This window comes from Pelmatolapia mariae, linkage group LG3_W, assembly GCF_036321145.2.
Source record: "Pelmatolapia mariae isolate MD_Pm_ZW linkage group LG3_W, Pm_UMD_F_2, whole genome shotgun sequence".
In the NCBI taxonomy this organism is placed as follows: domain Eukaryota; kingdom Metazoa; phylum Chordata; class Actinopteri; order Cichliformes; family Cichlidae; genus Pelmatolapia; species Pelmatolapia mariae.
Genome location: NC_086229.1, coordinates 91,146,982 through 91,173,524, shown reverse-complemented (window position 1 = coordinate 91,173,524; position 26,543 = coordinate 91,146,982). Strand labels below are relative to the sequence as shown.

At 40.7% G+C, this 26,543-nt stretch overlaps 1 protein-coding gene across 2 annotated transcripts; it reads right to left on the bottom strand.

Annotated features, from left to right (window-relative positions):
• Positions 1 to 1,819: 1,819 nt before the first annotated feature.
• Positions 1,820 to 25,679, bottom strand: LOC134624991 (serine/threonine-protein phosphatase PP1-beta catalytic subunit). Of its 2 annotated transcripts, none has more exons than XM_063470269.1 (8): positions 25,550 to 25,679; positions 8,482 to 8,613; positions 8,095 to 8,325; positions 6,919 to 7,023; positions 5,940 to 6,011; positions 3,882 to 4,033; positions 3,451 to 3,585; positions 1,820 to 2,375 (listed from the first exon to the last, which is right to left on the bottom strand). In XM_063470269.1, the coding sequence occupies exons 1-8, from the start codon at positions 25,599 to 25,601 to the stop codon at positions 2,271 to 2,273; spliced, it is 984 nt and encodes a 327-aa protein (XP_063326339.1). In that variant the 5' UTR covers positions 25,602 to 25,679; the 3' UTR covers positions 1,820 to 2,270. The 2 variants fall into 2 exon arrangements, with proteins under 2 accessions (XP_063326339.1, XP_063326338.1); XM_063470268.1 differs by lacking the exon at positions 25,550 to 25,679 and adding an exon at positions 17,995 to 18,122.
• Positions 25,680 to 26,543: the final 864 nt, after the last annotated feature.

Below are 26,543 nucleotides of genomic sequence, written 5' to 3'. Positions count from 1 at the left end.
AACTGAAAAATAAACATTACAGCAGAAGAGCTTTAAAAAAGGAAGAAGCAGGGGAAATAAAGGTTGGCTGTAAACAATGACATCCAGCTTATTCAGGAAGCCTTTCCATATTAGTTACATGTTGTGCCATGAAAGCACATCTGTCTGTGCTCTGTTAAACCCTCTGTGACTCTTTATTTGGATTTGGAGTCTACTGGGGGAGGACTCAAGACTGGTCCTCTGGTTAAACATCACACATGGCAGAAAAAGGAGGAACGTTTTGTAGTAAATGATAAAAATGAACCCAAGTGAGGCATGAAGTTTACGATCCAAACAAAAGGAGGAACATTGTGGGGAGAAAAATACAAACAAGGCATCCACTTGCAAATGTCAAACCCATATTTTATTTACAACAACGTGGAAAATATTTAATGTTTAAACTGAGAAAAAATTCCCATTTTAAGCAAAATATAAGCTCACTTTGAGTTTGATGGTATTAGTACTTGAAAACAAATGAATTTGGAGACAGTGGTAACAAAAGACTGGTAAGTGTTTTGTCTGTTCAAAAATTTCTTTGGGAACAGGTAAGTAACATGATTGGACATTTTTTTTACAAAAGCGTTTAAGAGAAGCAAAGTTTCTCAGATGTAAAGATGGCAGGGACGTTCACCAATCTACAAAAGAATGTGTCTACAAATTGTGGAATAATTTTAGAATAAAATTCCTCAATCTAAAATTTTAAAGACTGAATATCATCTACAGAACATAATATCAAAAGGAACAAGGTCAAAAACCAATATTGGATGTCTGATCTTCTGGCCCACAGACAATTAATTAAAAACAGGCATGACTCCATCAGGGAAATCTCTGCATGGGCTCAGGAACGACAGAAGCAAGTGTTCAGTGATTCCACCCACAAATGCAGGTTAAAGCTCTGCCATGCAAAGAAGTTGTGTGTTAAAAATGATCCAGAAACACCACCATCTTCTCTCACCGAGGCAAAAAGCCCAGCAGCTGGTCTTCAACATGTTTCCAGACATGTAGAATAAAGAGGGAATGCTACACAGCGGTAAGCTAACCAAACTTTTGAGATAATGTTGCTGCCATCAAGTTCAAAAGGAGCCATTCTTCTTCTTAAAATGCTTCATTTTCTCAGATCACAATGCTAACATATCCGATGCTGTTTCTATGTTATAATAATAAAAGAAGGGTTTGTGAGATTTGAAAAAAATGTCATCTTTTTATTTACATTTTAGCATCTCAAGTCTTTCAGATTGAGGATTAAAGTAGAGCAGGTCAGATGATATCTGTGGGCCTCGGTGATAAAGTTTAACATGCAGCTTTAAAAGAATGCCTAACTCAGCTGAAATAGTTGAAACAAAGAACTGGTTTATGTTATGTTTATGTTCAGATTGAGCTGACTTTACGGAAATATAAATATGCCTTGATTTTACTTCGGCCATTTAAGGTTTTATAGTCCAGGACAAGCAACAATACAACTTTCAGATAAAGAAGTGGCATGCCAGACAAACTTGGGTTCCTCATACTTGAGAGAACCCTTTACTTGCAGAAAAATGAGCTGATTGTTCTTTAAAAATAAACGTAATCTGTGTTAGAAGAACCAGTTTAGCAGGAGATATTATCAGGATCAGTTTAAAAGTTAGCGTTAGCCTGGCTAAGCCAACAAGATAAAGTACTGCAGGGTGATTGCTGTAACTTTGAATTCACCGATATATTAAATTTGAGGATGTCTCCCTTGTTGTGGTGTTTGTGTCCCTTTGAGAGTTTAATGGGCTCTCTCGTGAGCTGGTTTGACTTCAAGAACCACACAGAGCCTGCACACATTTCTTCCCTGTATTATTTATTGAAAACCCAGCAGTTGCCATTAATACCTGTTGTGTCTGTACAGGCAGGGGGGTAAGGAGATGTGGTAAACTAAATTAACAGTCATTCTGTTCTCAAAAAAGGAGAAGAAAAAAGACACAGACAAAACAAAAACAAAAAAAGCACTCCGATATGCCACAGAATGACCCCTTGTATTGTTTTCTCATTTCTCTTAACACTTTGTTTTAAAAATGTTACACAGATGCAGGGGGGCTGGGGGGGTGCACGGAGGAAGAAGGGTGACAGCAGTTCAGGGGATGAAAAATAAAGATGCAAATGAAAGTCTGATTTGGGTGTGTCTTTTAAAAGAGTTGCACTGATCCGCTCCTCTTCTGCCAAGTGTTGCCTTTACTTATTCTGTGTGGTGAAACACACGAAACGGTGGTTGACGTCTCTGTGCCTCTGCTTCATCGTTTCTTTGGAGGTTGGGCTGTGCGGGGAGGAGTGACGGGTCGACCGGAGTTCATCCCTCCATACTGGTACTTGGCCTTCTTCTCAGACGGCTTCAGGATCTACAACACGCAAACAGAGCAGCATTAGCTTCAACTTTCCTGCAGTGAGGTGATGGCGCTAACCACGACACTATAGGATTTTTAGATCGTCCCAGATGAATGATGATCAACGTGAAAAACTATTTTTTCAAGTTGAAAAACATGAAAAAGTCAACATTTGTATGAACATCTTTATCATTCAGCACAGCCTGAAGCTTCTTGTAATTTCTTTAGTTTTCAGGAAAAGTTCTCCAGGCTCCTTTAAGGATATCCTGCCACGTGTTTTGTCCGATTTCCTCAGTTTTAAGGACATTAAACAACACACTACGTCAAGATATCCAGGTTTTTGGGCAGGAGGCCTCTAGGAATCAGCTTGGTGCAAAAATAATATTTTACGACTGTCAAATATTTTTCATAGATTCAACTAAAATAAATAGGAGCAATTTTTGTGTTTTTGGCCGTTAGTGACAACGTGCCTACAAATGAAAGTTGGCTGTTTGAATGATTCAAAGGTTAGTGTTGAAATGGCTCAACAGACAAACCTTCCTCTGAAGATGGTCAGATATAAGAACTGGACTAAAAATCAGAACAAAAGACAAAATTTAAAAAAACTAAACTCTGAAAGCCTGGATTGCTCATGAACACTTAGTTAAAAACTAACAAGAAAGCCTGACTTCTTAGAAACAAAATATACAGAAATGAGTGTTGACTCCACACTTTTGCACAGCTATGTATATTGCAATTATATTCCAGTTAGCTCCTCGGTAGGTTGCTGGAGTTTGGGGGATTCTGTGGATGTGTTTAATTCTGCAGATAATGTCATTTATTCAGTCATACGGTGCAAAGCAGGAAACCTCAATAAAATTGCTTTGAATCATTTAGCACCATAGTGTGATCTCAACTTTTGTCTCTGCTCACTGGCTGTGTTTAACCATCACTTCTAATATAATTATTGATTACTCATTAAACAGGGATGAAAAGCACAGAATGGATGGATGAGAAGACATTTTGATTTTTACTGTGGTTCCTAACGGGGCTTCTCAGATGTAACCACAGATTATATCCATGTTTGGCATTCAGCATTATGTCATCATACCTGAAAGGAGCACATCAGGGTTTCATCCACGCTCATCATGCCACCAGCGTTGTCGAACTCTCCACAGTAGTTGGGAGCTGAGAAGAGCGTCACAAGCTGCCGCTTGGCAAAGAACTCATAACCATCTTCTACCACCTGGGGGTGCCAGACACACAGATACCTGAAGGTGAACAACTGGCACTGCCCTCATACAAACACTCATCATAATCATGATCAGATTTAAAGTACTATAGCACTTCATGCAGATATTGAAAGCTGAGGCACATGTTGCTAATGGATATGAAGCGCCTTGAGGCGACTTTTGTTGTGATTTGGCGCTATATAAATAAAATTGAATTGAATTGAATATGCATTTCCAGAAGTTTTCTGGATCGAGCATTTGTTTTCTGTTTGTTTTAATGATTTTTATACCAAGTCGATGTGCATGTTACCTGGTGGGCTCTACAGATGAGATCCAGATCATGGCGATTGAGGAACTTGCTGACCACATCAGCTCCAAAGGTAAAGGAGACACCGCGGTCGTTCTCTCCCCAGCCCTGGACGTCCTTGTCCGGGTCAGACCAGAGCAAGTCGCACAGCAGGCCTGGAGAGGATAATTCACAATGTGAAACATCTCAGCTGCCACACATTCATCTTCATTCTGAATCCAGCCTCTCTTAGACCACAGAAGATCAACTTTTTGTCACATTTATAGTCTGAATGTCTCATCCAGACACACAGAGTCACCCTGAAAGACCATAAGAGGATCTGAGAGACAGCCGCTGCCAGGGTCTGAACACTGGTTGCCTTAAAAGGACAAGAGGCAGCAGCTTTAATGAGGAGGGGGGCAAAGGCACAAAAAGAAGCTTCGCTTGCCTTAGCTCACCACCACCGAGACTCAGCCTCATGTCTTCTGAAAAACTCTGAACCCAAGTCTAGCTAAAGAGTTACTGAAACGAGAGCTGCAGCACAAAGAGCATGAGGTGCTGATGATAGATGAATGCCAGCAGATCTGATCAGACCTGACATTAAGACCAGAGAATATTCACAGACATTAACTGGATTACAGGGACCTTAATCAGTGCCGTGTTTATCAGCAGTGGCAGAATCTCTACTGAGAATTAAAGCAACAGAAAAGTGAGGGCTAAGAGCAAGCAGTCATATCCTGAGGGTTATTTATGAAGCTTGATGAAGGTCTGACCTTTAGGAAGACTGCTTCTTCAACAGGCTGTGACTGCACTTTGTGCAGAAATGCAGAAATAAATAAATAGTGTCCAGTGTAGGTGTTGGTGATTTCCTGCATTTAGCTGCATTTTTATGCAACAGTTGATACTTTTCTCTATTAATAGAGTGGAAATCCTTTTATTTAAGTGAATGAAAACAAAAACCCAAACAAGGCCAGAGCTGACATCTCAGTGTTTACTGGAAAACACTACCAAGTCTAAACATTTCCCTCATTCATTTTTCCTCCTGAAGCAACACAGCTTTTTGTGTTATTGGCTCCAAACATTCAGTGAGTCTGGCATCAGCCTGCTTTCGTGTAAAAGTAGAATGGGAGGCAGCCTTCAGTTTTCAGGCCCCTCGTCTATGGAACCAGTTTGGATTTGGGAGACAGACACCATCTCTACTTTTAAGATTAGGCTTAAAACTTACGTTTTTGCTAAAGCATATTGTTAGGGCTGGATCAGGTGACCCTGAATGCTCCCTTAGTTATGCTGCAATAGGTGTAGACTGCTGGGGGATTCCTATGATGTATTGAGTATTTCCTTTTCAGTCACCTTTCTCACTCAACATGTTTTATAGACCTCTCTGCATTGAATCATACTTGTTATTAATCTGTCTCTCTTCCACAGCATGTCTTTATCCTGTCTTCCTTCTCTCACCCCAAGCGGTCGCAGCAGATGGCCCCGCCCCTCCCTGAGCCTGGTTCTGCTGGAGGTTTCTTCCTGTTAAAAGGGAGTTTTTCCTTCCCACTGTGGCCAAAGTGCTTGCTCATAGGGGGGTCACATGATTGTTGGGTTTTTCTCTGTATGTATTATTGTAGGGTCTACTTTACAATATAAAGCGCCTTGAGGCGACTGTTTTTGTGATTTGGCGCTATATAAATAAAACGGAATTGAATTGAAACCTTGTCATTTTAAGTTACCTGTTTAAATGTGCGTGTCATACATCAGTTCAAATTTATCAATCCCTGTAGCTGATTTTCATATATACACACATATACATGTTACTGAAACTCTTCTGCTCATGTTTAAATGTGTGACTTAAGTGATCATGTGCATATGTAAATCCCAGATATACTTGTACCTTTAGACTGTTTAGTGAGGGAGAAACAACAGTAAACAGGCTCACATGCGGGTCAGTTTAAGTTGTGTATCCACTGCATGTACACCTGTCCCTTTCACACTGGGTAAAAGTAATCATCAGAGGGTTATTAGTTCCTCTGACAAAAGAGAGAAGAAGAGAAAATGGCCTGCTGTATATGTGTGCGTGTGTGTGCGCTGACCTACCTGTGTCTGGCACGTCTGTGGGTCTCATGATGCGCCTGATCTGCTCCATAGACTGCAGGTCAGGAGAGAGGCCTGTGGGCGACACAAACACCCTTGGGTAAATCTCTTCAATCTCTACTTCTGCGAGGATGGAGGTATTAACTCATATCAGCGCAGCCAAAACTTGTTTCAAACCACTTACTTCACATCAGATTAGTAAACCAGAAGTACCAGAAGCTCATGAGAGCCGTGGACTTTATCTTTCATTTTTGGTAAGTGATGTGAGAAGAGCTCAGTGCTTAGTGTTGACCCCACAGTCTTCAAAGCCCCAAGGACAAAATAAGAGTGTCACACTAAAGAGTTGATACAATGATAAAACATTATACAGAAGCCCGTCTATAAGGACAGGTTTTTAAATGTCAAATGGGGAACAGATTGTGATGATCTAAATGTAAGAGGAAGTTTGTCCCCGCTGCATCATTTTGCCATGCATACAATGACCTACAAAAATAAGCTGTTCACAACTAGTCATCTGACTGTTGGAGTATTTCTAATTGTACCAAGCAAGACTGGATTTTAGTTTTGTCTTATTTCAGTTGCAAGGCATTTAAAGCCACCAGCTCTTAAAGCCAATGATGCAGGAATGCAGGGAATCTAGTTGCTCATGTTTCCTTTGACTGAACAGAGCATAAACAAGCAATCAGCATCAGCCTTGTTCTGGCTTACCTAACCAAGTGGCAAAATATAAAACAAAATACAGCAAGTCCAAGTACTCAGCCCTGTGGGACCCTGCATGTAATGAGGGTAGTTCATGGAGTAGGATTGTCCACAGTGACACTGATGCAAAGACTGAATATTTGAGTGTCATTACACATCTGCATGCTCAACCTTCCATTACCCCCAAAAGCTGCCTGGTTCTTAACGGGGCTTTCTAAAGTATTTTTCAAAGTAGCAATAATCTGGAGACTAAACAGTAGTTACATTGTTTCAATATGAATACCTCCGTGACAGCAGAAGATCTTCTCATCCACGATGGCGGCGATGGGCAGGCAGTTGAAGCAGTCGGTGAAAGTTTTCCACAGCTTGATGTTAAATCTGCGTTTACCTGCAACATCAACACGACAGTGTCAGCACGACCATATAAGGCTGTTTCAAAGGTTTTCCAGCTCCGCCTCCAGTTTAATAGATTTAAGACAGTCCTCTTTACACTGGAAGACACAGATGATTTTTGACTTTTGTTGGTTTACAAGTGCCCGTCAACCAAGAGCAGTGGTTGCAAGCCAGCAGATCTGCTTGCAGCAACAACATTTTTCCATCTCAATGCTGAAAAGCTTCCACAGACAAGTAGTCCCTTCTTTCCCTTCATTTGGGTAAAAGGACTACTGTGCTTAAGGAAATCTGAGGTTTGAATGTACAGTTTACACAAAATTTGTAACAAAAAACTACCTTTTTGACTACTCATCAGGTGCTGCTGTTGGAATGAAAACACTGGCTATCGGAGGCTAATATGGAGGCAGCTTACTGACTTACTTACAGAAATAAAGACAATTGAATGCCATTTTTTAAACCTCCTTAAATCCCGCTGCTCTCTCCAAATGACTGAGTGAACTGGTTCGTCTGCCACTGTGCTGCACAGCATTTCAAGCACTACCATCTCTAACTGCCTTCCAACACTGTGACCAAGGGAGTCCATCCGTGGGATGAGAGACTCACTGGAGAGACATCTGACTCTATTAAAATTGTCATCTGTCACAAAATACTCAGTTATTGTGGCATTTGCATGGAAACACTTTCTTTCATGAAAGCATGCAAGACCAGTTCAAGTGGCAGGAAGTGGCCTCAGGACCCCTTTAAAGAATAAATAAATAAAAATAAAATAAAATGCAGTTAATAGGGGAAATGGTAGGAGCTCTATTTACAAGTTACTTTCACTCATTTCATTTTACATTTCTATTTTATAGTGAAACAATTCAAATATCTAGAAAAAACAGGGGGGGGGGGGATAAGATTGGGAACAAGAACTATCAAATTACCATTTTTGCCTGCCTGCTTCCTGATCACTGCTTTTGTTTCACTCAAAAGTGTTTGTGTGTTAAATCACGCACAACGGAACGGCAGCCACCACAAAGAACTTAAGAGGAACTAAAAAGTGTAACTATGAGAGCAGGATGCTCACACTCGTCATAGAAGCCGTAGATACGGTTGATGGAGGCACACTCGTGGTTGCCCCTGAGCAGGAAGAAGTTCTCGGGGTATTTGATCTTGTATGCCAGCAGCAGGCAGATAGTCTCCAGAGACTGCTTCCCTCTGTCCACGTAGTCTCCTAGAAACAGGTAGTTAGCCTCTGGAGGAAAGCCGCCATACTCGAAGAGCCTCAGCAGGTCTGTGTACTGTCCGTGGATGTCACCTGGGGTGGGGAGCAGAGAGGAACACTTTGATACAGAAGGCAAAGAGGAACGTTCTCCAGTAATAATAAGCATCGTTATATCTGTTTGTTTATTTGCAATAGGCACCACACACTATACTATTTGTGCCTTTCCTGTTCTTGATAGATAGTACTGACCACAGATTTTGAGAGGAGCCTCCAGTTCCAAAAGGATTGGCTGACTGAGGAAGATCTCCCGGGACTTGATGCAGAGGCCGCGGACCTCCGCCTCCGTCATCTGGACAATCTTCCCTGGACGACATCCTCGCACTGGGGAAGGGAAAGCAAAAGCTGAGTGAGCTTAAACTAAACTTCGACACCAAGCTTTCTGATGATGTGAAAGTCAGCTTTCAGGAGTAAGCTTTCCCGAGGAGACTGGACTATTCCCCTGAATTTTTCTCAGGGTTATGATTGTCAAATGACTTTTTGAATTAACTTCAAACTAAATATGGGAGGACCGTGTTTAGTCAACAGGAGGACGACAGAAATAGCCTGTGTGGATATTGTTGATGTCAGTGTTTGTGGTTACACTTCCTGTTGTGTAACAGAACGGAGAAGGAAGGAGAAGGGGGGCAGTCACAGTGGTCAAGTGACAAGAAGCCCTGAAAGTTCGTGAAATCGGCAGATGTTTATTATTATGAAAGCCAGCAGATCAATATTACATACAGATGAAGTGAGGATGACTTGTTAATTAAATAGGCCACTGATCAGTCATGTGACTTTACAACAAATACATCATTTTTGAAAAAGCATTATTTTGGGACAATACACTGTTACACAATGATACACTTACTCTTACTATACTGTCTTAAGATTACAGAAATTAATGTACACACACGTCGATAAATTAAAGAGTAGAAATGCACACATTTTGCTGCCATCCTACATTCTCCTACAAAAAGATCAACAGCTACTACATAGACAAATTTATTCTTCTTGCTTAGCAACAATAAGGACCAGAGCTGAGTAAGACTGCTGCTGTCAGGTGACACCACAGCAACATGAAGGAAATCCAAGCCGGTGTAAAACACTAGTCCGTGAGTGGATCCCAAGGATGTGGTCAGAAGGATGCAGCAATAGCACAGACAGAGAGGCTTGTTTTTCTAAGGAGGAAGTGGCTTGAAAGGGCTGAGTATCAAAGGTGTCGCGTGTGTTAGACTCCTGCAGGTGAATCCCTGTGATCCTGAAGGAGAAGCAGCAGCAGCAGCATGTGTGCACATGTGCTGCATGACCCTGCCATTTCTGCCTGGAGATCTTAGGCGTGGACTATAAACACTCTTGCACTGCAGCCAAACACATCCTGTGATCACACACGCCCCACTTGAAGGGCTATTTTTATGACTGCCCAAAAGGTGTAACTTTTTCTAGTAAACAAGCAAACAAAAAAGCAATACCATGCAAAGACTGTACGTGGTTTAAATACTAAACACATTCTCTGCCACTGATCCTTCCATAAGCACATACACAAGCAAGATGTGTTTGTGTGTCTAGTGTTGAGTGATTTCACACCTCTGCCTTCCAGCTCGGTCAGGGAGGCCCGATATAGGATGGAGACACACAAACAGGAAACCAGAAGCACCTGCCTGAGAGGATAACCCTTCATTATAGGGTTAAGCTGAGGCGGAGCAGGAAACGCACGCACGCTCGCACGCACGCTCGCACGCACGCACGCACGCACGCACGCACGCACGCACGCACGCACGCACGCACGCACGCACACTCCCATCTCCAACAGACACAAAGAAAGAGAGTGCGATCCAGTGACCTTGACTTCAGATTGTACCATTATAAGCTTGTGGGGAGGTATCCCAGCATCCTTTGGTCCATCACTTATGCACTGCAGCTTCACCAGTCAAGAGAAGGAAAGAGCAGGATGTGGCACCCACATCTGATTACCGTGGCAACCCAGAAAGACCAATTTCCAGCGGGAGAGGTGTTGGCGAGTGGAGCAGCAGCTGCATCTCACAGGGAAAAGGAGGCGATTCGCAGATTAAGTGTCACCTCCACCAGCCCACGCCCTGCATACTAACACTGCTGCATCCGACAGCCGTGACGGAGACCCAACAACAGGCCTGCCTGTATCCGCATAGTTTGTGATTCCGGTCAATTACTCAGCTCAAAATAAATTACTCATGAGGTTTACACACACACACACATACACACACAGAAGAGGTTTAGAACATTTGAAAACATGTTAAAAGTCAGAACGTATCCTAAATGTTCAGCTCACACTCAGGCTCTAAACTGAGTTAATGAGTACCAGTGATGCATGCAGATGTAATTTATTGCACAAAACACTCTGTCCAACCTATTGCTTAACACGTGTAACAGCCGTGGCAGCGACAGGTAGTGATGTGCTCCGTTCTTTTGCATGAATATTCATGGGGAATATAAAGAGCAAACCACGTGAGAATATGACAGCTGACACATAGTGGAGATTCTTTAAAATCAGCACAGTTTGTAACTCAGTATCAAAGTTTGCCTTCTAAATGTCTTCTCCATAACCACCACACATTTCACTTGATTCTGCCCTCCATGATTAACTTACACATCATTAGGGGCTTTGCATTTTTGTAGAAAAACCATCAGATGTCAGTTATGTGTTTGCTGACATCACATGGTATGATGGGAAGCACAGGAAGTGTTTTGCAGCATTTGTTTTACCCATGCAAAGAACTAAATTTTAGCATTTCAGCCTTTCACCAAATTCTACACTTTAGAGAAATAGGTAACGAGCAGAGAGAGAAGATCTATGCCATTACAAAAGTAACCCAGTGAATGATCCTTTTCCCCCCCCTTTGGCAAGAAGACAAATAAGAAAATTTATAGTTAAAAGCTAAACCTATAACATTAAACTTGGGTAAACTCAGGGCATACAGAAAGAGGTGCTCAAATACATCAGTTAATCTTGAGTTTAGGCTTAAACTTTAGCATTTTTTTTTAATCTGCCTGAGAAAAATGCTACTTTACTACTCCTCATCTTTTCCCCTGAAAATTCAGTTGTTGCTAACCTGCTAGCCACAGTCCTTCATGATGACATTAGAGCCAAATGAATACACAGTGTTAAGGAGTAGTGACATGGTCTCAAACAGCTGTTTGGTTTCACTCACACCACAGCCCCATCCATACACTGGCTTTTCGTGCTCAGAAATGGTAAAAGTCACGTTCAAGAAACCTCTAGTGCATTTTCCTAATTTGGTCAGCTCAGGTCCACGTGCCTGAGCCACCACAGTGGGGTTTGGTCACACCCTCTTAAAACTGTATGCCAGAGGAGTTCATGCAATCAAGTGCCTGCTGTCAAAATCTATTCACCAATTTGCCTCTTCCTTCCCCTTCATCCTTTTATCTTCATCTTTATTATCTTTATTTTTCAAGTTGCATTCCTGGCTGTGGCTGACTCTCTGGGTCACCCTCCTCCGCCTTAGCAGTGAACTGTGCTGACATCAGAGGACAGCTCTGCCTCATACCCCTCCCTGAGTGCATACCAGACAGCTCACAGGCCTTTTTAAACCTTAACATCTCAGCCTACTGCAGCCTGAGAAACATGCAGCCAGGGAATCTACACGTACCACCAAAACCCAAAGAACTTTTCTAGTACCAAGTGAGGGGAGCCAGTTTTGGATGAAAAAGGGTCTGTGAAACTAAATGCGTCAACACAGCTCACTAGAAAAGTAAATCATGATACACTAAGCTGAAGGAAAAAAAATAAAGTTTAGCTAATGTGACCCTCTGGACTTAAGGCTTGTTGTCAATAGTTAAGTTTTTAAAAATACAGAAGCAAAAATTGTCTGCGAGATATCTCTGAATTTGTCCATCAGGTCTTATTTTGTCCACCCAGCAGCAGTCCAAAACTGTTTGGCTCTCAGGACTATTATTCGAAAGCTACTCTGGATCACTGTACTTAAAACTGCAATATGGCATTGGATATGGGAGAGGGCACTCCCCCAGTGTCCCTTCCACAGGGTGGCCTAACATGCCTGAAATATACATTTACTAATTAAAAAACCAGACAGGTTGCACTCCGAGCCATACTTCAATTCCAGTGGCTATACTAGAGACATTATTAGGATTGTGTTTATGCAAGCAGCAGAGCACAGATCCACAGTTAAACTTGTTAACATTGTGCAATGGTTTACCCAACCCGTAGTGAACATAGTTGGAGACCAGTCACCTGAAACAGTATTGACATTTGCTTGTTTTTACCGTTTTAAATATGTTACCATTTTGATTTCTTCTAACTAGTATAACCTTTTGCTTAAAAAAGTAATTAGTGGAATGGTAGACATTTAAAGGTTACTTATAGACATAAACTATAAAGTTGTAATTCTCAGCAACATGGCAACAAGAGACCATAAAAAATATTTTAATGACTATAAGTGAGTGAGTCTAAGAAAGTTTTGTTAACTTGAAGGCGAACGACTGAATTGACTACCAGCGAGAGGTGAGGATGCTGGTGATTCACATATTGACAGAGTAGTAAATAGAGGACAGGGTTACCCAGGCAACCAGACCCTGGACGGACCACTTCAGCTTCAAAGAGATGTGTGATGAGCACATCACTCATTGTGTGGACATAACATTAGAAACAACCTAACGTTCTTTGGTTGTCACATTTCTAGGTACAAAATGGGAGGTTTTTTTATTTTGCTTTTTTAAATAGAACTCTTTCTGCCCAGCATTTGGTGACGGTGATTCATTAAATATTTGGGAGGATCTTAAGTAAAACCCAGCCCTCTATTGAGCTGCATAATAAACCACACCAGAGAGGTGTTGCCACATAAAGCAACAACGTGACAGGGTGAGTGAGTACACAGTCAAACTATGATAGAGTGAAATGAGAAAACACCTTACATAGTAAGGCCAGACTTGCCTGATCAGTTTTGCAAACATATCAAGACCAGAACTATCTGCAGAGTCAACAATTGTAATCTTTGTGGACTGCGTTGCCCAAAATTGATGGTAGTCTAATGTTAACCACTGACAAAAGTGAACATCTTCATATCTGGGAAAAAAAAAGAAGAAGAAAGAAATAGAAAAGCACTGTTTTTGAATCTATAAAGGCAAACCTGGTCGTTCTCTAAAGGAAGGGGTTTGGTTGAGACTGATTTCCTCTGCTTCGCTGGTTGTAAATGACTTGCCAAGTGTCAAAGAGGTCAACTATTTTTCCATTCATTTAAGAGAGGGCTTACTTGAACAAAGAGCCAAAGAGAGCGAGTGAAAGATAAGTTAGTTACAGACAGATTCTCCTTCTGGAAGGCATTGCCATATATGGCCGCTGCTGTATGAAGGAAGTAGTCAGTCAGGACAGAGAGGGAGTGCTTGAAGGCTCTGCTGCATGTGATGGGAATAGAAACAGACTAATGAAGTGCAGGCCAGAGCTTGCACTCAGGGCCACAACAATATAATGGCTGTCAGCTGCACTGGAAAAGCGCTGCGTAGGATACATCAGCGAGAAACACACGCAGATGTCAGCGCAAACCATAAGCGTGACTACTCCAAGTCAGCAAATTCTACTTATTTTTCCATGAGATCTACATTTGTAATCCTTAATGCAGGTTCAGTATAGGTCTATATATAGCCCAGTGTTATTATACGTGCTACTTGATTATTTTGTTTTTCCTAGGTTTCAGTGCTTTTTCCTGGGTCTGAAAGGATTGTCTGGAGTGGTCATGTTGTTTCACTGAATCAATGTTTTTGAATCAGTGCTGAGTCACCGATTAGCTGACCAATGAATTTGTTTTAATTTTTTTTTTTAAATTAACTTGTTCAATACTCCCTGACAACTGAAACTGTTCCAAGTTCATCACAGCGGAGTTTCCCGAGAATAATCTGGCACAGGCATCAGTGAACTTGGCCTCACTTTACCCGAAGTTGCACTGAGTGTACAGTACAAGTTGTGACAATTCTCATCTTGACTCAAACAGTATCTTACAAATGGTGCACTTTGTAGTGAAATGTAAATATACTCAGTTATATAAATGTCTGCAAAAAAAATGTCATCACATCATTGCTCCAGCAATGCCACGTTTACGTTTCCTAGTACGTGCAACAATGAGATAAGCTCAAGCATATCTGACGACAAGAGCCCTGTCTCGGCTTCCGGTGATGATGTAGTAGTGACAAAGGTAGCTATTTAAACAACCTCCAACAAAGCACATAACTTTGCAAAATATGCAAGACAATTGTTCCAGGTAAATGTGGAACCAATACACTTGTTCCACTACTTGAGACAAACACATGCTGTGAAATGCAGCCTGGCTATAAAGGAAAGATACCAGCAGCTGGAGATGTGTGACCCAAATGTAAACAACGGACTCTACAGAGGATTGCTGGAGCACTTTCATTCCGTAGGACAGCAGGAGCAAACAGTAGATGAACATCACTGATGTGGTTGCATGGTGGAAAATAGAGCCGTTTAGTTATTTTAGTTTTAAACTAAAACATTAAGCAGTTATTTTATACTTCCAAGGGTAGGCCACCTGAGTTACGCTTGACTAGCTGTGTCACCACTATAATGCTACTGCTGCTGGCACCTGGTTTTCACACTTCAAATTAGGAAACATGTCATGATGGTAGCTCACCAGAAATAAACCATGGAAACTGCCCTTCATTTAATGACACTTACAAATGCTGTTGCCTGCGAGCTGTGATCGCCGTTAAAACGCTCTGTCATTTTTTTTTTAAAATCATATTGTTTGTAAACATATCATCATAAAATACAAAGTCTATATTGCCCACAGCTACACGGCACTAAGGAACTTTTAACAGCACATTTGCAGTACCTGGACCTAGCATATTAGTCACAGTACACGCCACTAGTATTGCTGCTCTAGTGGGATATAACTTGACTCTGACACTTTCACACAACTCAACACAGGGAGCTCTTTTGAAGTTGCTCAAGTTTCTCTCTGAATGGTGTCTGGTTTCTGGGGGGCTCTTAAGATTGCAGTGTTAGCATGAGCCAATTTTTCCCAATAGATCATGAACATGGGCCGAGGGGGTGAGCCGACAAAGCCAGCAGAAGCTAGGTTTCACGATAGTAGTCAAACATTTTTTTCCCCTCATATGTTTAGGTTCTGGGTCTTCTACACTGGTTAGTTTAATTATTATCTATATAATTATCATTATTAATATTATAATTATACCCATTGTCTCTGGTGTTTTTGGTTTTGTTAAGTCTGCAAAGGCAAAGAATGCCTGACTTTGTTGAACTTGCATTGTAGTACACCACTCAAAACATTGGACGGCCCTTTTGGAAGGTTTCTGTGCTGGAGCTGGCACATGACTATTTCAAATTCAATATGTAGCATGCTGCAAGTATGCATCTCAATATCAACTTGAAAAACGTAAACAAGCTTTTCAACTCAATGGTCTAGCAGCACAGTCCCACATTTAATTTCACCATCCTAGCTCTCTTGCAAGGTATCACCTGTCAAATAAAGGAATTAGAAAAATTACCCATGACACATCAGCATTATGGCTTAGAAAGGTAGTGCAAAGCTAAAACTGAAGGTGACTGCAAAGTCTGTGTTTTGTAAGTATGCCCACGTGTCACAATTCACACTGTCAGTTCATTAGTGCCACTTTCTGGCAACTTCAACTTGAACAGAATTTCTCTCTCCTTTTCAAGAAAGGGATTCAAAAGTTCTACTGGGTCAAACAGACCCATGAATTTAAAACAAGTATGACTGTGCATGTTTTTAGTCACTGCAGCACCCCACAGCACCATAAAAGATGCCGTGTCAGACCTTTTTTAGCCTTCCTCTTCCATTCACTCCAACTGGGCACAAGGCCAGCAGCTCTCAACTGCTCCTCCATCTCACTCTCTCCCACACGGGAGAGATGGAAAACAGTGACCCCTTAGTGAACGAGAAACACAAAGTAACTCTGGCAAGAGGAGCGGGAGCCACTCTTAACTCAGAAATCCGACTGCGATGGCATTTCTGGGCAAGCTTTAGATTTTCAGAGGACGTTTTGTTCGTCTCTAAGTGCCACAGTGAATGGCAGTCTTTGTGGGGCGAAAGAAAGGACGAAATTGAGAGGAGAGACTGGGGGAGATATAAAAGGAGACACAGCTATAGACAGAGAGAGTGGGAGAGATGGAGAGGAGTAGAGAAACGGGAGAAAAATGTAGGCTGACACTGAAGCTTGAGACCCTGCAAACGAGGGACTGAATAGAAGGGAGGGTTTATAGCTAGGCAGCTGAAAAGCCTGGGTGAGCTCTCTGTGCCATGTTTGGTGCCAGGGGGTGAACGCTCCCCGCCACACAGGCTCCACCATTGTTGTTTCCATAACAGAGTGCCACGCCAGCACCCTGAACACCACGCAACACAGCAGCAGTCGACTACATCTGACACAAACAAGCAGGGTGACAGTGAGGAAACAAATGTGCATTATGAATAGCTGTAAAATAAAAATTGAATCCACGAAAATAAAAATAAAAAAGTTACTTTAAATGTATAAAAATCTATAAAGAATACTTTAAAAAATAACAGTAAAATGCAACATTGTTGCAAATAAGAAAAGAGATCAATACCACAGAAACTTGTTATTTTTGAGATTTAGTTCACAGAGGAGCAACATAGAAGTACTCAACAGCCATGTGACATTTTGCATATAGTACAGGTATTTGCACAACAGAAAAGTATTTGCGCAAGGGGTAACATAATTGCGCGAGCATGCCTGTCTTCATTACTCACTGTTTATCAGACACATCTTTACCCAAGTGGAAAGCAATAGTTAGGTTGCTGTTGGCATTTCCAGTATGTCTTTCAGAAGATGTCTGAGTTAATGTTGAATGACTCACATTAGCAACCACTGCGTTGCTTTGCTTGGCCATTGTTATGCTGCGATTCGTCACGTGTTTTCAGGAACTTGAATAAGTTATATATTGCTTTGTGGCAACTTTACTGCACTCGCTGAATTTGTTCTTCATCACTACTTGCTCTAAATCCAAAGCATTTCCAAATAGCAGATGATGATCCACTTCCAGGATGACTGCATTTGTTCTTTACAGTGCCAGACATTTGATTTTTGTATGGCTAGTCTGTTATCTATAGCATATTGCTGCAGTCGGGTCTATCCAGGAAACTTCAGGGAACAGGTGTGACTGGCATATGCAAGCATCTCAGACAGTAATTTATTGAGTGTAATTGCAGAATAGCGATTTATCTGTTAATTCCAGTAGTCAGTGACTACTATGACTTATATCCAAAAAGTCTTCTTTAATATGACTTCTAAAGCTTTTTCTTTAAAAAAAAAGAAAAGAAAATAGCTTCATAAAGGCTATTGTATACTCATGTTAAATGTCTAGAAAGTATATGGTATGTGGTATCATCACCACAGTAAAATATCTTACAGTTAGAGGCCATCTAAACAATATGCAATTAAAGATACACTACACTCTTCTCACTGCGCATTTTACCCCCTTGGCTTATTTGTCATTGTGCTGTTGTCATCTTTGAAAACTGTAAGGACTAAATGGTGGCTCCCTGGTAAAGGAGTGACTCAAATTCAGGAAACATGGACATCTAAACACAAAAACCTTTTAGGAGATTTTATGTTCCCAAATTGACAACAACTTGGCTGCTGTTTTTGCCCATAAACCAAGATGACCAAAAAGAAGAAGAAGAAAAAAAAAATCCATCCTACCTCCCCTCTCCCTTACTGGCTGATCCACGGGGCTGTGGCGTTGATTGTGCCACATAAAGCCTACGGGCCACCTGTGCTGGCAGCCCAGACAGAGGGCTTGTTGTCACTAAAGGCCAGCCAGTGTGGGCTTAACATGGGTATGCTGGAAAAGCTGGGGCCTGTAATCGCTGCTTTACTCGATTGCAGCACAGAGACACAGTACAGCAATGGTTATAAACTAATGAGGAGGAGAAAGAGGAGGAGGGGCAGGTGCAGAGAACTCAACAAACAAGAAAACACAAGGCTTGGCCAGTAAACTGTGCACAGGAATGTAGGGAAGCAAAACTGCAGCTTATATGAAGCATACTAGAGCAGGGCGATATGACCAAAAATATTTATCACGATAAACTTTTGAAAATTTGCGATAACGATATAATTGACACTAGACAAAATACTTTACAACTCCACAACTTTATTAGTGCAAAAAACAAAACAAAACATCAATGTAGTTTCACTTAAACAAGCAGCTGTTTTTTATGTGCATTAAAGTTATATAAAAATTTAACAGTGCAAATGCAAATTCCTTGCTGACAGTTTAACCAAAAGGCATTTCCAGTGGAAATTGGCTGACAGATCCTCAGCATAACCATGTATAATATCCACAAAACTTAAAAAGGATGAGTATGAAAACAAAGGCACCACGCATGCGCGTTTTACCCATATTCTATCGCGATATTTCATTTTCTTATCGTTGCCCAACATTATACCGGTATTACTGTGAACGGTATGATATGGCCCAGCCCTAAAGCATACTACTGCTTGCTACTGTGTTAATGCAAATGTAAGATTTCTATAAACTCTTTAAACAATTCCAGGTCAATTCAGATGTGATCTAACTAACCACAGTGAGTTGCTGCGAAATCTGACACGAGCTGCTGTGGATCATACAAAAACAGTAGACGGCTGATTGATTTCAAACAGACCATGGTGTCATGCAATCCTGTGTAATGTGGCTGCATTGCTATTGATCTTTTCACCTCACAATAATACCACATTACCACCCTTTGATTAGACACATAACTGTTTAAACTGTACTTTTTTTTTGTTTTTATTTTTATAATCAGGAACACAATACATTAGGCAGCTGTGGGTAACTTTGCAGTGTTAGTAATCAGCAGTGCTTTAAAAAAAATAAAATATGTATGCAGGCTCTGATGCAACACAACAAGCTTGATCCTGCATGACCACACTAGTGTGGCTTAATACAAACATTCAAACTGGGATACCACTGTTTCTTACATGCAAAACAATGACAGACAGGACTCTTGCGTTCTCAGGGAGGAGTGCAAACTATGACTGTATAACATTACTACTGTCAGACACACAGACCTCCAAATGGCATTTTAATACAGACAAATAGCTTTAGTAAGTAAGCTACACACCATTGTGCTGCTTACCTTTCTACTCTGACTCAGAAGACTGGTCACAGGTCAGTAAATCACAAGTCATTGTTGTACACAGTGACAAATGAAACCTGAGAGGCTAGAAACCTGCATGCTTTGCCTGCTATGCCACTGAGGAGGCTTCAGTGATGTAAGTCATGCTGTCAGTCGATCAGGTTTAGCCTGTCAGCTAGAAACTCCTGTCAACCCCTCCACCAAACCACTGTTGAAGCACAGCTTCAGTGTCTGTCTGTCTTTAGACACACCAACACATTTGCAGATACATTTATGCATACTGAAAACCAACTAAAACTAAATAAATGACGAGCCTGAACACAGAACATAGGAGATAGAGACTCCTAGTTCAGAGTTTTCTTCTTCCTTTTTTTTTTTTTTCCCCTCTTCAAGCTGCTCGATGAGTTTGAGGACATTTATGCAGTTTGGGTTAAAACTTGACAAACTGGGAGTGACACTAGTCTTACCTTTGTCACAAAACATGCATCATAGGTCCAACCCTAACAGGCATGTTATAGGACTCTCTAAGAAAACAATGACTGAGTAAGAGGCAGCAGGTGAAACCCCGTCTATGGCGAGGACCTAACCGATCATTACTGAACGATTGACTAACACCTGATTGATAATAATGTCAATGTAATGCTGCATTTTACAGTAAAGCAGGCCTACCGATCACAACTGGATATCTACCTGCAGCACCAAACATTAGGTAGACATAATAAATGGTTGTTCAGTCACATGTGCATTAATTCAAGTGGCACGCTGCAGTAATTTGATTTACAGCAGATCAGTCAGGATTTGATACTCAACAACATTCTGTGTACCTCTACACAACCAGCAGGTCAGCTGTTAGAGGTTTAACTGCTGTATGGACGCCCCTCAAGTACCCACCCAGTCTCCAACAGTGACCAAACATTTCGCCCTTGCGTGCGGGCATAGAAATCCTCCTGCCATTGCCCCGGCTTAGACTTGCCATGTCATTTCCTGAGAAAAACATACTTGAAACACACCCTTAGTATAGATTAGGCAGACATGTATAAATTTTCCTGGTCTTACTAATCACTCAAATGTGCTTATCACCCATCATTTCCCTCAGATTACTACTATCAAGCTGAAAATGTGTTGCTGATTACTTGCAAGGTTATTGGGTCTGCTTGTTTTTCAAAATGAACTGCCTGTGAAAGTGAATGGCACAGCTTAGGGGGACATCCTTTCACAATAACTGACAAACTTTGACATTATAACAGCTGGCTGTGGAAAGGAACCCATCTATGACTGTAATTTTAAGGGATTATGGCACAGAAAGTAAATATCTTTAATATCCTAAATACATGAAAAGGGAAAACAAATAAAGGGTACTGAGATATTTGTATAAAGAATACAAGCGTTTTATTGCCACTAGGGCTGTGCAATATGACCAAAATCTCATATCCCGATATAAGACATCTATCTTCCCGATAACGATATAAATCACAAAAATTTTACATTTTCTGAAAATTCTGTGAATCTCGGGCAGCTCGACTTGCGTGAAGTGTTTCCAGCTGGGCGTCGTGTACCTGGAGTCGAATGTTTTAACCGATGCATGAAACTATACATTTTTTAGACACAAGTTGTAATGGCCGCCGTTTTCTTTGTGAGTATTTATTACACAGCGTGCTGCGGGGAAAAGCCTGTTCTAACGTTTTAGTCTAAGGCAGGGGTGTCGAACTCCAGGCTTCGGGGGCCGGTGTCCTGCAGGTTTTAGATCTCACCCTGGGTCAACACACCTGAATCACATGATTAGTTCATTACCAGGCTTCTGGAGAACTTCAAGACATGTTGAGGAGGTAATTTAGCCATTTAAATCAGCTGTGTTGGATCAAGGACACATCTAAAACCTGCAGGACACCGGCCCCCGAGGCCTGGAGTCCGACACCTGTGGTCTAAGGTTTATTTTTTAGCACCTGACGGCTCTTTTTTGCTTCTCATCTGTAAACACTGCATACTCTTTCACGTGATTCAGTTTATTTTGAAAAGTCTCAACAGGAGCTTGAGCTTTATTCTGAAAGGTTTATGTGGAAAATAAACAAGCGGACACGCGATGGTTTTACCGTTGTTGTTGCTAACGACAACGCATAAAAACAGGCTCTTGTCCGTCCATAGTGTGTTAAATATAAGAGAAAGAGAGAACTTTAAGAAATTAATATAGCCAGTACAGTGACCATCAAAACGATGAAAAAATATTGCCGTAAACAGTTTATTTTGCGACACCACGAAACAAAGGATAGCGTAAAATGAAACGATAGATGTTTTTATATCGTCATCCGATATATATCGTTATATCGAACAGCCCTAATTGCCACTGCATGTGGAAAAATAATATATCATCTCTCTTGAAAGAAAGAAAGTTGGATTCCACACATGTCCAATAAATGAAAAAGCAATATGTAATATTATGAAAAGGAAAATTAGAAGACTTTTCAAGAGTTAGAACAGCAACAAATTCCACCTTATTGCCATTTTACCCTCTCCCCTGTATGTTTGTGTCACCCAGAGGGTAGGTTAATTTCTACCAGGGACAGCTGTGGCTGTTGACATTTAATAGGAGATCAGCGAACTCTCCATATGTGCGTCTGTGTGCATGAGTATGTGGCTCTCTGCCTGCCACCAGCCCTCACAGAAAAAGTGAACCATCACACTTTTAAAGTGCTTAAGGAAATCCCTTCCTATACTGAGAAAAAGATCTAATTTTATTCACACAGGAAAGAAAAAGAAGAAATGACTCCCTGGCGTGGAGGTGATTCTAAACTTCTTTGTGTGAATATCGGGAGGAAACAAAACAAAAAAACCCACAGACGGGTAACTTGCTAAATTTTGAAAGGAAAGCAGCCTGTAGATATAACCTGGGTAAGTAAACTAAAGATGATGATTATCAAGATTTCTACAGGAAGGAAAAGCCTGTGTGAGTTTTTTGTGCTTTTGAAAGGTCACTTTTTAAAATAAAATGTGACCCTTTGAAGACAAACTGACCCATAAGGGACATTCTGAGTGCTTAGGCTTGTATTTCTGCCCAGTCTTGGCCTAAATCTGTCTTAGTGTTTGAATCAAACTACTGTGCTTTTTGGGACATTTTTTTCCTAAATGGAAAATACTAGCTGGTGAGAACTTTCCACACTAAAAACAAATTCTAAATACCACACTTGTTTTTGGAAGAAACAGATTTTTAAAGTCCCACTTTAACATTAGCATAAATTATATTTTTATACTTGCCACTGTGCTATAATTACGTGTGGCCTGCTAACAAACACTTGAACATTTACTTGTAGTAAAGCACAAAATATGATTGATACCAAGGACAGAAAAGTGAATGCTCGCATGAATCTGAATACACATTTTCTTCTTCTTTGATGGTGCTTAACCATTACTTAACCAAGTGTTTGGTCATTTTTATGAAAGCCAATTACGTAAAATTCACTTGATATGTAAAGGTTTTCTTTACAATCCATAACAGAAAATCCAATACCTTTTACAGTTTTTCCCCACACAACTAAACTGGATTTACAGTGAGAGCAGGTTGATGCATATGATTATGTCTATATATCTAAATAATAGGAATACACAATGTTTGTGACCATTATTCATATTCAGCTGTCTACCCAGTTAGGACATCATACAGCAGATAATTCGACTATCCAGATCAACAGGAAGCGACAATATTCCTTGTTCTGCTCTGCGGTGTTCAGCATAGCGGCACATAAACCACACCTCCACCTGCCACAGATTCTGGAGAAGCTCACAGAGGACTTCCAGAATAGACGAAGGCTACTGTTGCTAGATGCAGTCCACAGTGGTGGTGTTGAGTCTGTCCAATCACAGGACGAAAGACTCTCTGGGGAAGCAGCTCAGTGACATTGAGGGTTGCTGCAAAGATCACATCTGCCTGCTGGTGCAGAAACTGCTTAGCAGCAACTGCAGTCTCAGAATTATAACAACTGGATTGGCCATGGATAAGAAAATAAACACTGGCTTTGAAATTTGAAAAAAAAAAAAAAAATGCTAAAAGGAGTCCCAAATTATTCTTGGACAGGCATTAGTATACAAAAGTAACCTACAGAAGTAAAGTCATTTCTGGGAAACACCATTTTGGAGTAAACAAGTAATTTAAATGCAGGAACATTGGATTTACTTGCAGCCCTATTTTAATAAGATTTAAAACCTTTTGTTTTAAAAAAAAGCCCACAGAAACAATGTCGGATAATCTCATTACAAAAACATTATCACACCATCCAAACTGAAATAAGTATGCTCAACAAAATATGGACATTGCAGAGATACTGGGAGACATTTCAAATGTACCCAGCCCGTCTATTATTAATCACCGAGTATTTGTGACCCATCACCAGAAAACTGGTTTTGTATATACACATCCAGTTTTGGTTATGAGTCAGAACGAAAAGCCTTCAGTACAGCTTATGATGCCCCTCTGATACTATGGTCATCCCAACAAAAAGGCCAGACATTTTCAAATGGTTGTTGATGAAAAGTGAATGAAAGGAGATGGATAGTTGGATACATTGAGGGCTCACATCTGGAAGCTTTTAGGACCAGATCCCTCCAATTTCCTGCAATGAGGTTAACTGCTAAACATGAAGCCAGTATACTATAGTCAATTCTTGCAGGCACAGTACTGTGTTACTCTACATATCACGCACAAAGAGAAAACAAGCACCATTATGTCACTGCTCCCGTCAGTCCAGATGATTAAGTTATACTGACATGCACTGTACATCTACACTGCATTCAATCATTAGCAGAAGTTGCTGTGCATGAGATGATCTGGCATGAATGCTTGTTCACCACTGACTCAGAGAGATATAATCTCTCTTTTTATAATCTGTTTTCTAGAAATTATCATCGACATCGACTTGTCTGTCTGTCAGAATCCTTCATTTAGCACTGCTAAGAAAATCATCCCCTGCTGCTAGCCAACACATAACAATGGAGTAGGGGCAAAAACACTTTTACACAACAGCTCAGCAGAAAAGTCCACATACATATAAGCTATGACAGAATACAGAATTAACAAGTGTCTCTCTGGATAAAGTTGAGCCACAGCTAGTATTGAAAAGATTCTTATTCAATATAGTACTGTTGACAAAATGTGTGTTCTTTATGATCAAAAGGCCAGCTGAACAAACTATATGCACTGGTTCATGGAATAAGAAAACACACGGAGTAGTAGAGCTAAAAGTTTGGTTTAGGTTTTGAACTCCTACAAGTATGTTTTAATGGGAATACTACTGAAGCCTGTGGCTTGTGTAAACATCGCCACTTAGCAATATGCGCCAGAAAACAACACAGAGCTGCAGTCTTCAGCTCAGAAACCCTTAAGCCAAATCCCATTTAAAAATTTAGAATTCTTCTTAGAATTAAAGACAAACCCAATTTTTAGAAATCAGAAGCAAGATTTTACTTCCTCGTGGATCAGGCAACTGTTGGGACACTTTCGGCTACACTCAATCGTCAATCTAAACTTTATTTTTAAGGAAATGTCAACTTTTGCTGAGCATTTGCCCCTGAAGCTATCGCCCTCCACCGTGTATTTTGAACAGAGCTTTTGTAAAGGAGCAAAGACTACAATAGGTTAAAAGACAGTAGAAGCAACTTGTCAAGTATTTTATTTGGTGCATTCCAAAGCGATAACACAAATGCTGTGACGTGAGTAAGACAGCACTTAATTACTATACTATTAGCTAGTTAGTCTAAGATGGATAGTAAGATAGGTCTGACATTCTCTTCCATACTGGAGCCATCGAAGCACAAACAGCCCACTAGCAATAACTTTCTTACCACTTAATCACCAAAACCCTCAAAATGCAGTTTACAAAAAAGCTCGAACATAGTTGTATCCAAATGAATTACAAATTAATCTAAAAAGATCCGTGAAAGAAAGACTGTTGCTGACTAAAAAGGTGTGCCTGTTGTTAACGACAGTGAGGACCAGTCCTGCTCACTCCAGAACCGGGCAACGCTAACACGTAAAGCGGGCCTTTATTGTCAAAAATAAAACCTAAATAAATATTAGGGGCTAACACTGGTCAAAACAAGAATACACAAATAAAACTTGGCTGTGAACTCACCCTCTAAAAGCCTGGAAATCAGCGAGTCGACGTCCAACTCCCCCTCCGCCATTTCTGTAACGAACAGCTCTGCCCGCTGCAGTCTGAAGCAGGCAGGGCAGACACCGCCTCACCGCACAGAAACCGCCTCCCTTTCGCGGCCTCCCATTTAGGGCCATTACGCCTCATTCAACTACACCTCGGATATTTTAGTTTCTAGAGCATAAAGGAGAACAGTGGACATTTTTTTTTAAACATAGTAATCCTGTTCATAAGTTTCACATACTTTTTTTCCTCCTCATTTTCTAATTCAATCCTCATATTCAGCCATTGCTATATAAAGCATGGCTCAACCATAAAGATCATGATATGAGGGTAAAAAAATGTATTTGTATTAGAAAATAAGGGTAGCCAAACAAACAGATGGTCAATAACATATTCACTGCATTTTCTTGCTTTTTACCTGTGATTTTCGATTGCGATGAATGCATCAGCTAATTCAGGGCTTCTTACAGCAACAATCATAATAATAACGATGCAAAAATTACCATTAGATATACTCTATTTATAATGAAACATCGTTTACACTAAGAAAATAAGTTTTCGTTTTCACCATATTCTATCAAAGGACAGGTGTCCTAAAGGCCCTGATTTATTCACCTCCAGCGCCCCCTTCTGGTCAGGATATGTCAACACTTTAAGAGTAATAGTTTTGAAATTGTTTACTGATTCTTAGAGCAAAATCAGTCCTTTATTCACGTTACTTTGTCTTCAACTGTACTAAAACAACATGGTGAAATAATCGTTGTTTAAAAAAAGAAATAAAATAAAGGCGTTTGAAGCCCTGTCACTATTATCACACTGTATTAAGTAGGCACTGATTTCTAGTGCAACCAGCAGACCAGAAACTTTAAATGTAAGACCGTGTGTGAAGGACTGGCCTGAAAAACACTGAAACTGGTAAACTTAAGATCTGTATCTTGTGTCTGTTTACAGAGAGAAGAAGAGCCTGAGA